Genomic DNA, 18,330 nt, shown 5'->3' with positions numbered 1-18,330 from the left:
CACAGACCACCACCACCAAGGATATTGGCTGGATTGCAATCGAAGTAGGCCTGCAGGTTAGAATTTTCATGTACGTAAGAGGGCTCAACCGCTTCAAGTCCTATCAGAGTGTGCACTGCAAATGAGGTGACTTATTGCATCTTTTGGAAATGCACCTATGGCCAAAACCTGCTAAAGGTCCTAAGTAGAGAGCCTGGGGCCCTGACACCAGGATAAGCCTAAGGGCAGACTCTAATGTATGGGTTGTTCCCAGGGCAACACTCAGATCTACAGGACCGCTGAAGACTCATGTGATATATGATGTTTCAGAGCAGGAATCAACAACTTTGGCCTGCTGCATGAAGACCCACAGCATCGTGCATGATTATGCACTATCCGATCATGAGGACACATGAGGATCAGAAGTGTTCACCCAGCTTGTACACATGTAGTCAAATTTGTTACAGACCACTCAAGTGTTTTTAGCGATAGCTTTTAATCTCCTAAGGTAGAGATAAGAAAACAACAAATAGCTGTAGTGAGTTTGCGATGCAGTGGGAGGGAGCATAATGTGAGTGACATTTGAACAGACCAATGGAAGTGTTGATTGAGAGCATTTTTGTACGGTTTATTTGGAAAACAAGCTGGTACAACAGCTTAAGCAGTGTTTAAGCCAGGCCTAAAACCAAAAAACAAAAGGCACTATTGAAAAATGAAAGCAAGATATGATCAAAAAGATGTGGGTGCCTCAATTTGCTGATTTTCCTTAGCTTTGGTCAGACTACACTGGGAAACTTGGGTTAAATCAGGTATTAGTGGACTAGAACCCAGTACAAAAGTAGGAATATTTAGTTCCCCTACTTTACATATCCTGCTTGTGCTTCTTATAAGTAGACTCCGGAGGATCTACCCAAGGCAAACTCATGCACGAGCTTGTCTATTCATTTCTTTGGGAGTTTTCCTTACTATATGATGCATTGTATGTACTGAAATAAAGTCCCAGTTTGCAGGTCCTTCCATATAACTGAACTCCGATACACCAGTATCAACAATATATTGCTGTGCAGGCCCACAAGTGAGACTGGTACACTAGTTCAAATTAAACGTAAAGGAATTTGGCTGATCTACCTTCAGAGAGATTTGGCTTTGGTGATCAGGTTGACTTGAAAGGAGTCAGAAATCTTTTGTGACAAAGCACTCCACAAATAAACTTTCATAAGATACCACAGAACTCAAAGTCTTGACACTACCTGTCAAAAGTAAAGTGAAAGAGGTACAACCAGGAGAGGGTAAGCATCTAAACTTACAATCTTGCTGATATGTGAAAATCTGGGTCGGGCAGAGAGTGATTAGGTGGCAGGAAAGGGGGTGAGACAAGATAGGACAAGTCATGTCTAGTAAAAACAAAGAAACAAAGGTGGACAATATAGCATTTTGTTTTACTTTGTGTTTTGGGAGACTTAAAAGGGAAAACATTTTATAACTAAGTTATATGCCAAGAATTGCTTAAGACTCTTATGACAGTTTCCACAGGAAACCAGACCTAATGAGCAGAAGACAAAGCTCCTTTAAGAAAAACATGGTGACATGCTACCAAGCTTGAATTTATTCAGACGTACTCAGAAAACACTGAATTGGTTGGATCTCCGCTTTAACTTTCACCACTGAAATGGAAGATTTTCTTTGGGAAATTAGGCAGTCAGTGGTCTGCCGGCAGCATCTGTGGTGGGTGCTGTTGTGCAGTACTGGTGCACCGAGAATTTGCACCAAAAGCGATATGCCTAGCTATTCTTCATCCACTTCACTGTCAAAGGTTAACTAGGTCTAGAAGTCAATGTTTCATGGAAAGCTGTCACTAAGCACAGTCAAACTTTTAATAGGACTTTATTTTGATATAGCAAATTTAGGCCACTTAAAATGAAGTGCGACAAAACCGAACATTGTAGGATTTTTAGGGTCGCAGGTATGACCATAAAACAGTTTAACAGTGTTAAGATTAAGAAGCTCAAATGCAAATATTAGGACATCTGGACGACGTTATATGAACAATCAAAGCTTGCCAGTCTTAAGGCTGTGATGGCCGCCCATGAACACTTGATTTACATATGGAATGATCAAGAACATGTTTTCAATTATATTAGGGACTCATTCCTCCGATGGATTAGGGCCAGAGCACCTGCCCCCATAGGTTGCACCCTCATACAGTTATCTGGCAGCAGCCCTCACTGTTCGTATTTGAGTATCTGTCTTACCATAAAATGTGCAGAGCAGATTGTCTTATTCTACCATCCTTTCTTACCTACCAGTAAACCATGATACCCCGCTAACACTAGAATGGCCTTTACTCTCACCTTATGTCCTCACGACAGACTATACCTTCCCCCAGTGACTATCTTAGATGGCTATATGACCCTTGCTGCTCCCTACTTCCAGCCCACCTCCCACAGCCATCACAGTTTTGATTACTCCGGTCCTGTGATGTATACCACCTGCCTACAAAGGGAATCACTGGGAGATGTTGGTACCAATCATGGTTGAGGTTCAATATGTTTTAGGATATGTCAATAAAAATAATTAAGCACAAAGCCTACCACTCAGTCATTTACTAGCAGAGATTTAATGACTTGGTAAGACCAGAAACAGGCAGCTATCTCAAGACTAGTATGGTTTGCAAGGCAGGCTAAGTTAACATTCATCCACATAGAACCACACCTCTAAGTCTTGTTCTTGGTCAGCATCTTGACTCTCCAGGACAGTATGTGTTCAGAAGAGAGCATTATGCACAAACAATACTTCTCAGATGACATATGATTGGTTTCTGCTTTGGGGTTGAGGGGAATGGGTCAAACATCCCTATGTGTTGGTGCTGTGGCATATCTCAAGTAGAGGCATACTGGCTCTGAAGAAATATTTATGTTTAATTTGGGGTGCATGGGTGAATCTAGGTAAGTTTCATGCTCAAAATTTTTCAACTAGAAGCCAATTAAAACAGGCTGTGTCTTTGCAGTGAAGGGTAAAGAGCAACATTAATTACTACAAAAATTGTTTAATCCAATGTATACAGCTCAGTCTTGATGTAAGTGGCACTACTATGGGTACTGTGCCTTTACCATACTTTGGAAGGTAGTAACCATATACTCCCTCTGGAACGTGTTTTGTTGGGGGGGGGGGGGGGGGGGTGGTAAAGAATTCCTCCAAAGCAGTGGGAAGTTAAAACCAAACATAACAGACCTGCTTAGGTACCTACACCAAAATGTAGCCGGTTCTATGTAGTCTATGGGTGGCAGGTCACTTTGTGTGCTCCTAAGCCAACAGTGTCATAATTAAACAAAAACAGAGCATCTATAGTGAGCTCACCAATGTATAAGCAGATGAATGTGGATCTACTTGCACTGAACAGTGCATGCGTGAGTACAAGTATGAACTGTGTGATGGGGTATGCAGTCAAAAAAGGGTGCTCTGCATGCGTGATATAAATGACAGTACTTTTAAGTCTCAGCAAAGGTGCTAATGACTGGTTTCAACTTATAAGTCAACTTCTTATGAGGTCGTGGAAAGGCCATTATTGCACAAAACGCAGTAAAACTGCTAAGTCTTTAACGGGACTATAAAAACACTCCAGTGGACTGCTACACGTTTAACTGGACAGTTCCAGCACTCTGTAGTGCTAGTATATAGGGATATTACAAGCCTTCCTTACGGACAACAGCCTGGAAAGCATCCTTGTAACCTTACATAATACACAGTTAACAGTAATTGCAGAGGCATTACAGGATCCTCATACAAGAACAATGTAATCTTAAATATTTCTAGCCACTGCACAAACTCACTTTACACTCAAATAAACCAAGGGTTGAAGCAGTGTTACTGTCATGCACAGACGGGGTAGAAAGCAATAAGTTTTCATCACACAAACTACAGTGTAAGCAGTAGTATCACCTGCCTCCTCAGCACACCAATTAAGCATGGGATAGGTATGAGTAGTATAGATCAACACAGAATGTACAGGCGAAGCACTGAAACTAGGTCGATCTGTTAAACTAATTTTTCATTCAGGTGAGTAGGCCTTTATATTCAAGTGTAAGATCATGGAGTACAAAACAACCAGTATGACACTGCCCTGCTTCTGACTAAAATACACTTTTGGAGGCTTAGGTAGCTTCGCGGCTGATGCTCAACCAACCATTAAAAACATTTAAAATAACCTGAATTTAGATAATTTGAGAGGTTGGCGTTTCCTACATGTTTGTTGAGACTAGGTTGAAGTTATCAATCGGTTTGACATGCTGTGCACTGATGAACATGCTCAAAGAACGGTGTATAAGCTGTTTTAGATGTTTGTCAAATTATCAGACATCCAAAGCGTTATAAAGACTACAGCCGACGAATGCAAATCAAACAAGCGACTAAGAAGAATAGTGTAAACAAGTTATTCAAAAACATCTAATACATTTCATAAAGACAAGGACGCTGTTGTGTGACTAACAGTTAATCTGGAGCTAAAAGACTCCCGCTCAAGTTTTCCTAAAACATACCATGGAATAAAGTAGTAAGTTTTACTGAATGGAAGGGTGATTTAAAGGCTAGGTAGTTTTATTATTAGCTTCGAATATGTCCAAATCCCACAGGAAGATGGGCACTTGGGAAAAAAAGTATTCAATATTCCTTTCCCAAAGTCTCCACGCTATGTCTGCATTTACAGAAAGCTTCCACAACAGGCAAGAGGGTTGTTTGGGAGGAAATCAGGTACCAGGATGGCTTGGTTGTGCTGTCTTTTTTTTTTTTTTTTTTTTAACAGAGCATTTGTGGTCACTGCAGTCATAAAGGAGGCATTGAAATCAGAGTCTAACATTGCTACCGTCATGAGTGTCCTCACTTGCACAACTGACTCAACTTTTCAATTTTGTAATATTTGGGTGAATGCTTGGCTGTGGCAAGAAAAAGAATGTCACTACAAAACTTTACATTAAATTGGGAGAAAGATTTTTGAGGCAGTGAACAATTGTCTGTTGGAAAACTGCGGGTATTCTTTAGGAGACCATATAAGTGGCCCTTGAAGATGCAATCTGGAGAACTTTATGCAAAGCTATATGTTTATGGAGAACTCTGAAAGGAAAGGACAGATCATGATGTGCGTTCGTTCACTGCTTAGAAAACCATACAAAATCATAATTACAGTAAAGATCTGTTATCAGGGTAGAGCTAAATAAAACAAAATAACCATGTGCAATCAAATATTTTCAATTAACAGTCGGCAATAATTTGACATTTAAGCACATGTATTTTTGTCTCACATAAAGGAACATAAAGCACCAACATATACAGTGTTTAGACCATACCAAACAAATTGTTCCGTCTGGATCGTTGTCAAGATACAGACCACATTGCAAAACAATTACAAGGACAGATTCTATTAAGACCAAGAAAACAGTTTGATACAATTAGATGTATTATAGTCAAAATAGTCCATTTTAATGTTTGGGTTTGGTATGGTCTCCACACATTAACAAGCAGGAGTATCCTATAATAGTTCAAGAAAAATCCCACAGACCCCAGTCCAAGGCTCTGCTGCCCACGAACCACTTCTAAGCAGAGAAGCCACATCACACATTCTGATTGCCATGTTATTTTGGAGTTGCCGTCTGCAAATGTGGACAGAAGAAAGTACTGGACGTTAGGTTACACATTCGAAAGAAATTAGCCACTTTTTAAACACATTTACAGTACATTTTTTTCTGTTCTCAGCAATCAGCATATCCATGCAACGCGTCCTAGTTTCACTGAGGCAATTCCAGGCTATTGTGTCTAATTGGTAAAACATGTTCACACGAGATGCAATATCAAATTACAAAGCAGTTGATGTTTCTTCAAGCAGTTTTCCTGTATGGGAATGTACCCACTGGTGCATCATAGGACGGAACATCTAATAATTTTGGAGAATAATTCCATTTAAATGTACCTGTTACGTGAGACCTATTACAATATTTTGTACTACAAACCTTCATATCACATGTAATTAATGATATGCAAAAGGTACAGTGAAGGCACCCATGTAGCAAAGCCGGTTTTGTTAATTTAGAATTACATAAATACCTTACCAACACTCCCCGAACTGGAAAGCAGCAATTGTAGAGCGAAAGATGCATATCAGAAATAACTACATGTGGACTCCTACTCCGGGAGTCTCTGCTATCCATCTTAGAATACCCTGCCATCTAGAGCTGGAACCGAAAACGTCTTCAGAGACTTTGGCAAGTTTGTCCCTATTGTGACAGAAGTGGCAACACCTCTTTTGGTTGGGTGTGCACCCTTACCAAGTCAATCTTGAAATAAGTTTGGGTAAGTCTGCCATCTTACAGAGCGTCTGTAAAGTAGGCAAGATGCAGGTCCACATACAACAATGCATGCTCACTAACAAACCGATCTACAACCACATGTCAGCAGTGATTCTTTTCAAAGAAGCTGTTTAGATGTCAGCAATACTGTAGCATACATACCAATGCGCGCACAGACTAGTCACTCAATTAACACGCCAACATACAGCAACCAAGGGGAGCACAAGGTGGCACCTTCCAGGGAGCACTTCAAAGTGTTTGAACACCCAGCTAGTCCTTGACTTTTAAAGCAAGCAATCTGCATGCTGGGATTCGGGGGATAATACTTCCGAAAACTAAAAAAAGAAAAACCTACATGTCCAGGAAAAGTGTCCCTACGATCAAAACAATTATCATGAGATGGGCTTCTAGGAAACCATCGCTAGGCAAACTGACAGAAAATAAAACCTTTTTTTTAACAAATGGATCCGGGTTTTTATTCCACTAGCACTAAATTGAAACACCAAGGAAGTTAAAGAAATATAGTAAAGCCAATGTCTGTTAATCTCGAAAATAGATGAATGTAGCTTAGTTTTCGTTCTAAAACTAATTATGTAATGTGGCTCCACAAACATATACAAGTGGCAATGTACAGACAAGACATACAGGGACATGTCAGGGAACATGCAAGCACAGGTGGAAGCTATAACTTGGGTGACAAGTAATGGAAGGCATGCTTCAATTCACTTCAGCCATGTGTCATCGCTTAGTGTACATTCCAGTCCATTTTTTTTACTTTCAGATTGGACATAGGCCAGCCATATAGAAAACAGTCTTTCCTGCTCCAAAAGGAACCTTTCAGACAGGTTGCCCGAGCCGCCATGCAAGTGCCCATCTAAAAGTGAACGCAGAATCAGACCTGTTTCCGCCTACAAAGTCCCTGTCTGCAAAATACAGCTTTAGTTGTGGCAGAATGAGCTAGGGACCCACGTGTCTGGGCTTATTCTTTGCACATTGAGTGTATTTTAGCGAACTATGCAATAGAAGGAATTCTTGAACTAATCAAGGTGTTGGCGATTGCTTAGACTCCATTTCAGTTTTTCATGTGTCACCAGCTCAGCTAATGACAAGTGACATGCAAATCGGTTTTGGTACTGCATCAAGAGGAATAGTGCAGTCACAAAAAGGCAGTCCTACGTATCAAATGACCTTTTCCCCATGATTTCACGTTCCAGGAAGTGACAAGGCAGTCCCACTTTTTGTTAGAAAAAGAAATGCCAACACTGCACAAGTAAATCTAGATTACTTAATTCATCGAGGGACTGTTGATTCTGGGCTCAAAAGTTGAGGTAGGTTGACATTTTTTTTCTCCATTTTCTGAGTACGTCGCATGAGCTCTGATGAGAGCTCAACATCCACTAGCCCAGACCTACATGGAGCATATCAGCATTATGGTTGACAGATGGCACAAAAGTTGGGAGGTCGCTGAGAACAGTTCTACACGCATGGAGTACTGCATCACAAAGTGAATTCATCTAGTTTTTATGTCCATCCTAATCCCAACCTTTTGGTAGCCTTCAAGGCATCAGAAAAAAAGATCAGAAAGGCACATCTTGCTAACTTAAGTAGCAGAAGTAGCAAGCCTGTGCTTCTATGGTACAGAAGAGATGCCTTGGCACATCCAGAAGAGTCCTCTGGACACCAAAATGAGGGAGTGGTGACGTAATGAAGGCAGCTGTGAAAGTTAAAGGAAATAAACAATCCTAGACTGTTACCTTTTAAGTATTAGGAGACAAGGTCTGGGAATAGGAATTGGGAAAAAGCCTCTCCACTCCCAATCCTCAAAGGGGTGGTGTGAACTACAAGCATTGAAATAAACTATGCAGGCCTGTCATTCTTCCCCTCCGACCTCCCTCCCCCCCCCACTCCCCAAATAATCCTAGTGCCCTGGATGTGATAAACCTTTACTGGGAGTTCCTTGCAGAACTAGAGAGGCTTGGGGAAATAGGTGAACCTCTTCAAAAATTGAAAACCCCCAGCCATTTGGAAAAGGGCTGGTATCAAACTGGTACTGCTTGTGTGTTGAGCAATTTGCCTATGCTTATTCATATTGGTCTACCAAACCACTCAATCTGACAGATTTAAGATGTTTATCCCATCACACAAGTTAATTTTCTTCCTTTGGCCTGTCACCCCGCTTTAGACCAAAGACTTAAACTATGTCTGATGAAAAATTAAAACAGTGGTGTTCATGATCTTGACAGCATTGTGTACAAGGTCCATGGCCATTAACAGCTTTAGCACAGTTTCCAAGATTTAACAGAACCTCAATGTTCTTGTGTGTCCTTCAAAACAGGGATGTGGAGCAACCAATTGTGATTGAGTTGTAGACCATATGGCACAACCAAAAGCAATAGACAGGAGTGATCTATCCAGTTGAGACTTTTAGTCTCCTTGATGTGATACAAATAAGCTTTTTGTTTCAGGAACACCATGTCAGTACTATCTATTGCACTGGAAGTTGACAAATTTTCAGAATCTGTCTGCTCGCTCTCCAGAGACCAACACCAAAGGTCTGGTGGCTGGCATCTTCTGGAGCTCTTGAGTCTGCCTGAGAATGTGAGGTTCCAAAAAGAGCAAAGGCATCAGATGAAAGATTGAGAACACTAACAAATGTGTTTAATTTACAGTCAGACTAGAAGTCAATGGACAGCACTGGAACAAGCTTGTTGAAGGATTTACATCCTCATGATTAACAGCATAAAAACAATCTGACCAATATCTTGGTCAGGCAACCTTTTTCGAGGGGGCGGTGGCTTAGAAGCAGGATCAGCTATGCTATCCCCCCAAGATCAAGAGACCTCTGGATAAGTAAAACCAAAGCTGCAGCCAGTGATGAAAAGATAAGTAACTAGGACTGCCAGTGCTCTGAGGATAGGCATCATAGCTCAAACATCACAAGAGCAATGAATGGATATGGAGAAAACAATCATCAGTGACATGGGTTTTACTCCTTCAGTGACAGATCCAGGAAGGGATATCCCAATGTTACAAGAATGGTCACAACCCCAGGGTGTTGCTTTCACTATGCAGTCCTCCAGCAAGAGATGACCCAGGGCATCCACTCACAGTGAAGGAGGATTTAAGAAGGGCTGCTACTGGGAAGCCTTACCTGCACTCATGTCGGCGAAAAAAATCACTTCCCAACATGGACATGATTCAAAAAAACATGTTTGTAGATAGCATGAGTGGTAGTGGTACTAAATGGCAATCTAGACATTGCCTCCTGTGATGGGAGGGAGCTCTGCAGCAAGGAGCCACTACTACCAGCAGCCTGAAAAAGAAGCCTCCAAATACTTAGTCTGAAAGGGAGAACCGCAACATGCAAGTGTTATGACCAATCAAAAATCCTTAAGCAATGTCTGAGCAGAGCTGTCTGAAGATTAATATAGGCATCATGGAGGACCAGGGAAACCAGTCAGTCTCCTGAGATCAAGGGACACCAAGGCCTAGCTCACAGAGCAATCTTCAGTTTGTCATGCCCCAGTACCCAGCTCAGAAGGTGGGGGTCCAGGGCAGGCCTAATGCCTTTTTACTTCTTGGGGACCTAGAAGGAAAACAAGTAAAATTCCATTGTTAACCTTCCAGACACCCCACTTCTATGGCTCCCATGTCCAGTAAGACAGGGCCTTCTGCCTGCATGATTGAGGCATGAGCTGGTAAGCTCTGTAGGACGGGGACCCTGGAGGTGTAACATACCAAGAAAAGGGCACAACCTCGCAATGTCAGCTGGATCATTCAGCAGTCTGTGGTAGTTGCTTCCCTCTGAGTGACAAGAATGGGAGACACTTGCCCAAACCCCTTCCACCAACCCACATGAAAGCGGTGTAATGAGGGTGGAAGAATGTGGGGTTTAGAGACAGCAAAGCGGATGTCAGTGGGAAATGAATCTTTAATGATACATTCTGGATTCATGCAATTTGAAAGGAATGATATAGCTGCAGTAGCACTGGAAAGGCTGGGACGGATGGTGCTGTTGAGACTAGAACCACAAAACACAATTGATGTTGCAGGCCCTATATAGGTACCACCCATGAACAACACCCATTTTTTTTTTTTTTACATTCCATGCCAGAAACAGAGCCATGAAAAACACTAACTACACGTGTGTCCAAATAACATCCTGAAATGGAAGAACCCTGGCCCTAGAAATCAGTTCGCAGAGCAGGGTGGATGGGAAGGTCAGTAATCTGCATCTATTTCCAGTCTGTAGCAGCTAAGGCGTTACTAAAGGTAAGTAAGTTGTCCATATGATAAACTTCTAGCTGCAGATTCCTTACCTTTGACTAGATACCAAAGCAATACCATTCACAGGAAGTGGGTCTGCAAGCCAAGATCAAACTAGAAAGTCCAGAAGGACCGAACGGCCAAAGTGCTCATGCCTACAGATCTATTAAGGCTTTAGTATTTGGTGCATGTGAGCAGAGATGCAGACGTAGCTGCCTGGCAGATGCAAAGGACTGGAACTACACATGCTGACGCAGTGGTCACAGCTTTAGCTCCGGTAAAATGAGCGCACAAACATTCACGGGGTATTGCTTTTTGATCAGTGTGTAGCAGATCTTAATGCAGCATACAAGCCATCTTCTGCACTGCCCGACCTTTTTTCATAACCACATATCCTACAAAGAGTGTCATTCACCTGGAACTCTTTTGTACCATCAAGGAATAACATCAACACTATGTCCAGACAGTGAGTCTCCTCTTCCTTGGAATAATATAGGGGTGTGCAAAAAGCAAGCAAGGAGATGGTTTGGCCTACATAAAAGGGTGTGATCACTTCTGACAGAAAAAAAAGACTAGTGCAAAGCACCACATTGTCAGGGTATATAGAACAGTATTGGATGAGGCCTGCAGCTCGCTCACTATGCAGGCAGATGCCATTGCCACAAGGAAGGCCGTTTTCAATGTGAGAAGCCCCGGAGGACAATTGTCGAGAGGCTCAAAAGAAACCCATCAAAAAAGTTAGAACCAAATTCACATCCCACTGGGACATTATGAATGGGGGTGAAGGAAAGAGGTGCATAAGACCTTTGAGGACCCAATGTACAATACAAGACTTAAAGATTAATCAGGCTACCTCAAAAAAGCAGAAATAGCAGACAAATATCTCGTAAGGGTGCCCAGAGCCCTGCTGAGAAAGGATGGACAGGCCCTCAGAGAGGGGGGTCAAACATTTATCTGCACATCATGCCACAAACTTCTTCCAACAGACATATACCGTTTTGGTGGAGGAATGTCATGCTGCCATAACACTACAGACTTCAGGAGGAAAGTCAAAGGCGGTCAACAACCACCACTAAATCTCCACACATGAAGGCAGTGTGTGGAGAGGTTCTGGTGAAGAAATCGCTTCTGCTGTGACAGAAGATCCTCCCTAAGGGGCAGTCTGATCAGGGGATCCATGGACATGCTCAGTAGTGCGGGATACCAGACTGTGCCTAGTCTGGAGCCACATGGGCTATTGGGGCCCGATTGTTCATGATCTACTTGAGAACTCTGGGCAGGAATGGTATGGGTGGAAGCATATAGGATGCCTGAACTTCACTAAAGACCAAGCATCTGAGGGATTGCTGCCTAGAAAACGCTAATGTGCGAAACTGACATTGCATGTTCTCAGCAGGAGCAAACAGATCTAACCAAGTCTCTCCCCACTGCTGAAAGAACTTATGCCACCTCCGGATGCCTTTCAAGATCTGCTAGGCATTTTAGCCTGAGTTTGTCTTCTCCGGCATTCAGTGTCTGCCAGATACTGAACCACCAGGGATATCCTGTGCTGTTCCAGCCACATCCAGAGGTACAGAGCCTCCTGACAAAGGGTCCACAATACCACCATGCTTGTAGCAGTATCACATGACAGTGGTGTTGTCCATGAACACCTGCACCATCTTTCCTTTGAGAGAGGGGGAGAAAGGCTTTCAATGTCAGCCAGATCGCACAGAGCTCCAACATGTTGATGTGGAGTCCCATTTCTGCCGGAAACCAGGTGGCAGCCCTGTCCCAGGATTAACACATCTGTCACCAATATCAGATCCAGTAGGGAAAAGGATCGGTCAGTGGCCCAATCACGGTTTGTTAACCCCTGAAGATATTATGCAGCTTCCTCAGATCTGAGCCGTGCAGAGGCTGGGCAGCATGAGTAGCATAGAGGCTAGCCAGGAATTGGTGTGGTTAGTAACCTCTTACATAGCTGTAAAAGGCAGACTGGCTGTAGCCCAAGAATCCTTGAAGCGCTCGAGCGTGGAGTCTCCCTTGTCTCCAAAAAGAAAGGTGCAATCAAAGGGCATGTCCATCAAAGTAGCCTAGACATCTCCTGAAAGCACAGACATCCTTTGCCAGGCATGGCACCTCAGGGAAACTGATGCAGAAACCGCTCTGCTTAGCGAGTCAGTTGCATCCAGTCAACAAATTGTGATTTGCTGAATCTCTCTCATCAACAAAAGCCTAAGAGTACGGCCCGGGCGTCCTCAAGGACCTGTGGCAGCATTTGTGCAACCATATCCCCAAGCATGTGGGAATAACTACCCAAAGGCATGCATTGTTCATGGACCGCAATACAAGGCTGAAGGAAGAAAACCTCTTCCTACATGAATCCAATATTTTAGATTTCCTATCCAGGGGAGCGATCAGGAATATGCCCTTGGGAGGTAGAGGCTTGGACCACCAAGCTCTCAGGGGTGGGTTGTTGTGTCAACTTGGGTCCCCAGGTATGGGGTGATGGCTGGAAATCATCCTGTTTACACAAGCTCCTATGCTGCTTTTGGACCAGGGCCCCATTAGTAGATCAGTGAGGGCATCGTTAATCAGGAGCTGTGGTTCAGAGGTGGAGGCTCCCCGGTTGTAGCACCTCTGTGAAGAGTAGTTCTGGCAGCAACCAAGCACAGTTAAAGGTCCAAAACCTTAGCCACCCTCCTCACCACCATAGTGTAAGAAGCTCCCTCCTCCCTAGTCATGGTAGAGGGAGAAAACATGCCAGTATCTGGAGATGTGTCCAGTCTGCTGGCTTCACCCATGTCTTCACTCCACTCCATTTCAGATTCATAAGGCTGGTATTCTAAAGGCATCAGAAACCCCTCCCATTAATCCCTGAAGCCTAGGCAACAGAAATAGGCCTCCAGACCTGACTGAGGAAGCAAAGCTCCTGCTGGCACTACATCAGAGTGAGGAATTACTATGAGTTCGGTGGCACCTGTGGGTGCAGACAGCACTAGGAGCATCTGGACTGGTGTTGGAGAAAAGTTGAGGTGGTTCGATTGGTGCCGATCTGGTTCCAAGACTGGATCCCTAGGAGCCCCTCTATGCCAAGGGGGGCCCCCTCTGACCATACTACGTCAACGGCGCTCCAGCTGGGTCGAGCTGCCAAAAAAATTAGGTACATGGCTTCAATTCTTGAAGTTGGGCAGGGGATGATCTGGCTCCCAGAAACTGGGACGTACTGAGCCCAGGAACAAGCTTCGCAGAACAAGGTCTAGAATGGAGAGAGTCCCTCGTCTTGTCGGCTGAAGGACTAGAAGCCGAAGAGCACTTCAACTTCTGATTTTTTTCTTCTGCTTCAACTAAACCGATCGATCCGAGAACTTGGAGTGGGACAACGACTTCAGACTCCATGACCGGTCCTGGGTCCTTCCTCTCAGACAGACTTGCCCCGAATAGTGTGCCAAGCAGCCATCAGCTTTACTGAATGCTCCCTGATAGCTTTCAGATGTATAGCTCAGCAATCAGGGCAAAACTTCAGGTTGTGGTCACACTCCACGAGGTGTGGCTCAGTCATGGACATCACCTGATGACAGGATCTGCAGGGTTTGAAGCCTGTCTTCCTAGAAGGCATCCTTGACACCTGGAAAAAAATTATTGCAAAAACCTCAACCAAAGGCTGAAAAAGGCCAGTCAAAGACTCTCTCTGGATGAGAGCTGGTGCGGAAAGAAAAGAACCAACGTCAGCATGCCTGGGTTGTGCCAATAGAGGACTTGTGACGTAATTTCTAGAACAGATGACAGGTGATGGACGTCGCTGGCTCACAGAGGTACTTGCTCGCAAAGCTTCCCGATTCAGTTTGACACCTGGGAAGAATTCAAAGATAAGGAATATGCAGTGGCAGTCCATTAAATACCTAGTGTGACAACCATACCTACAGAACAAGCAACAGTTTTAGTCACAGCCACAGTTCAAAATCTTTTGTGATGACCTTAAATATAGGCCATCACTCGACAGGTTAGAGAACGGCTTCTTCATAGGGCTCCATTAGCCAACAAAGGTATAGCTCCCAAAAGGAATTAATATTTCAGTGTAGAAGTCAAGTGACATTCGCCAAAAGGTAAGTTGGTGCCAAAAAAAGATGTGACCCAAAGCATCCTCCTCCTTTGACATTCTGTCTAGGGAGACAGACAACATTGGTCTTGTGTTTTAAGAGGTTTTAACCACCTAGCTTTGTCTGTGGATTACAGATTCCAAGAAGTGTTTCCCCATGCAGCCATTATAGGGTCTAGATGTGCCTCCTTGAATGGAACCAAGGGCTCTGAAAAAGCTGTGGAGGATTGCAAGACTTACATCGGAATGTTAGAGTTCAATTTCACATAAAGCATGTCAATTCAATGGCGTTGGATGACTTTCAGCCAACTGTTAAAGCAGAAACCTTAGCTGAAGCAAGGCCATAGTGGAAAAGGTCACCTTCACGTGAAGTATCCTTGATAATGGCATTTTTATGTCCAGGTAGATGCCTGCATCAGTATTGCAAGGTGGCAGAAATGACTGCCTCCATCCAGCCATAATCCTTTGACTACTTAGCTATGGCACCTGAATCGAGAAGCAAAAATGGTCAAACCTCTGTGCCCGTATGCTGGAAAGTCTAGTATTGATTAGGACAGGTAGGTACCTACACTTAGTAATGGGCCACAATCACACAAGAAGGATTCAAGGTCTCAAATTAATCCTTGAACAACCCTTGGTAGGTTGGCCCACAAGCAGTTAGAATAAACTTAGAAGTGTGAAAAGCATTTAATATCAAAAAACAGTAAATAAGTAAAACAATCCAACATCAATTTGTAAACTATGAAGTATCTTTATCTCTAAAAAAAAATGACAAACCGATGGAGAAAACCGGATATATGAACATTTAAAGATTAAATGTAAAAATCTGCTTTCTAGTGCAGAAAAGCAAAAAGTACCAACCGCAGACATCTGGTCCCACTTAACCAGGGTAAAGTCTAAGTTTAAAGCCGACCGCGAAGAAGCCCAAATCTGTTACACTGAGCAGGGGAGGCCTGTCAAAATTTTAATTTCTGACTTTTCTAGAGCTTTTTCTCTTGCCATCAAGGGGGCTCCTTTTCAGCCTGGCTTGCAATGCGACAGCAGCTTGGCTCAGCATGAGGTCACGCAGACAGGGAAAAGCTCTGGAGCTTCAGCTGTATAAACCTGAAAGGTCGGGTCGCGGTTCAACATTGCCGGCTTGCCCCGTCGACTGGTTGGTCACCTTATGGAGCTTTTTTACAATGCTGCGCCAAACTTCTAAGACTTCATGATCATCTTCCAGAACTCCTTATAGGGGTCTTGCAGTCTCCACAAACTTAGTCCAAGGTTCCAGAAGAGCTGTATCTCCTTGGGACTTCAATTCAAAGAATACACCTGATCAGAATCTCCAAAAGGCCACTGGTCAGTTGGGCTCTTCTAGCAGGACTTGTTAGATCTTGGTAGCTCCTTTGTACCTGTAGCTTACAGGGAGTCCACTTCTTAAGTCTTTGAAAAAAGGTAAAGAACTTTGTGAAGCCTAAAGTGTGCAGCAGCTGCAGTCCTTGTGAGTACAGTCCTTGGTGTAGAACATGGGTGCAACAGGGCAGGTCAAGTTGGTTCCAGGTAGAAATCTAAGAGTTGCTGGGCAACTCTTCCATATTTATCCATGCTGCTGGGCTGGCAAGCAGGGGGTACTCCTGACCAATGGGATGAAGGGTGCCACCCTCTGGCATGACCACTTCCTGCGAAGTGTGACAAATTAACCCCAGAAAGCACTAGGTTCACATAATCCCCAAACGGTGACATCTCTTGGGTTACATCTGGCTGGGCCCACACACTTTGTGGTTAAGATTCCCTAACGCATCCCTTCCAACCTCTCTGGTAATTCAATCATAGGGGCTCCCATCTGGCTGGGGGTGCAGGAAACGGGCTAGGTCTGGTTTCTGTTCTTTCCCTCAGATGAAGGCCAGTTTTGCCACCCAGCCTCTTCCTCCTCTGCCATCTGTTAAAACGGTTATCCACCCACCCAGATGCTTCCTTTCTTTCCATCATGGCCACTTCACTCATTAAGGTAGCTTGGCTCAGCCTGTCAGAGGAGGACAAATCAGGAAAGGGCTCTACGGGGCTGATTAGGTAAAGTTCTAAAACTCTTTACCGGTAATAGTTATAACATTGGCAAATTGTTGGCTTTATTCTATTTAAAATGTTACATGACATTTAGCTCTTTCCTATCTGAAATAAGACTTTTATAATAAAGCCTTCCCATGTTAGCCTATGGAGCTAATGACTACAACGTAGAAAAACTAAAATGCCAGTTATTACCTCACCAGGGCTTATAAAACATCTTTTAGTGTCCCTGTTTATATGTACACTGCACCCAACCCTTGTGGCACCTAGGGAGACATTAGGGGTGACATATGCAAAAATAAGGTAGTTAAAGTCTTTGGAAGTACTTTTAAAGTCAGAGTCTAAATTGGAGTTTTTAAAAGCAGCCAGCAGGGCAGAACAACTTAAAATGACACCAGACCACAGCAGGGCACCCAGGGATGCACCAACTCTACTGGGGTTCCTAAACCTATATGCCCTACCATCTACTACGGACTTACAAGTTGATTGCCTAAATTGAATATACCGTTTTAATCAGAGCACAGGCCCGGGGTCTGGTTAGCAGGGCCCAGGGCAGAATCAGGGCCGCAAAAACAGCAGTTGTCTGTCAAAAATGGGGGTAAAAATTGAAGGAGCTTCTGCAAAAAGCCCAGTTCTCACACCTGGGAGGGGCAATATGGTTCACTATTAAAATCTGCCTTCACTTTCTACTTTATAGGACAGAGGGTACTTTTTCCTCTTGGCTCTCCATGGCCCATGCAGGCTCGGTAGGTGGCGCTGACAGCTTTGCAATCTGCCTCGAAAGGAGCGAGTGAAAAGGGGTTGAGGGGTTCAACCCTAATCTGTTTCAACAGCACCACAGACAGGGACCAAAGTCCATGGAAGTGTAGGGTTAGAATTAAGCCTGCAGGAATGGACTTCTGCCCTTTGATAGCTGCACATAAGGTCCTAAAGAAACCCTGCAACCTAATCAGACTACTTTGACCTGCATGGTCAATCAATGAACCAGGAAACTTTGGCATTATCTCTTTAGACAACTGGGGGGTCACCTGATGTTGAGGAAAACTCTGGCATCTTGTAATGTAACAGTCCTGGTAATGGGATTGCTTTTCCTAAGGACGAATAAATCTCCTCCTAAAGAAGCTTTGAGTTTTTTTTTAATGGAATTCTTAGCAGAACATTCCCTGGACGTTAACTTACCATTAGTACAGAGACAGCTAACTTAGTCAACCTGCTGGACTTTACCAAAAGAACGAGTTACTTACCTTCGGTAACGACTTTTCTGGTGGATACATTAGCTACCTGTGGATTCCTCACCTCATGAATACTCCCATGGCGCCAGCATTCGACGGAAATCTTCTTACTAGTCTCTGCACGTCGACGAGGACGTCACTGTCTCGCACGCGACGCCGTCTGACGTCATACAGGCAATAAGAGGTCCTCGACGACGTGCGGACGTCAGTACCAATCATTTTTTACGTGCATGAGAACAACCAGGCAATGCAATGAAAGAACAAAGCAACATCCATTATATTGTAAAAATACACCACATTGTATGAATAACTGTAAATCTTTTTATGTACATATATATATATATATATATATATAAAACTCTCTTTTAAAATATATACACACACACCAAGT

The 18,330-nt window shown here is 43.6% G+C and overlaps 1 protein-coding gene across 5 annotated transcripts in view; it reads right to left on the bottom strand.

Moving 5' to 3' along the window:
- Positions 1-18,330, bottom strand: part of ELAVL2 (ELAV like RNA binding protein 2) — a 558,847-nt gene that overhangs the window by 424,043 nt on the left and 116,474 nt on the right. For all 5 annotated transcript variants that reach the window (XM_069240845.1, XM_069240835.1, XM_069240864.1 and 2 more), the window contains exon 3: positions 5,531-5,621. In XM_069240845.1, coding sequence (XP_069096946.1) covers positions 5,531-5,602 — 72 coding nt within the window. In that variant the 5' untranslated portion in view covers positions 5,603-5,621. The remainder of the gene's footprint in view (positions 1-5,530; positions 5,622-18,330) is intronic.

This window comes from Pleurodeles waltl, chromosome 1_2 (assembly GCF_031143425.1).
Source record: "Pleurodeles waltl isolate 20211129_DDA chromosome 1_2, aPleWal1.hap1.20221129, whole genome shotgun sequence".
NCBI classification, from domain to species: domain Eukaryota; kingdom Metazoa; phylum Chordata; class Amphibia; order Caudata; family Salamandridae; genus Pleurodeles; species Pleurodeles waltl.
This window is presented reverse-complemented; position numbering and strand designations above follow the sequence as displayed.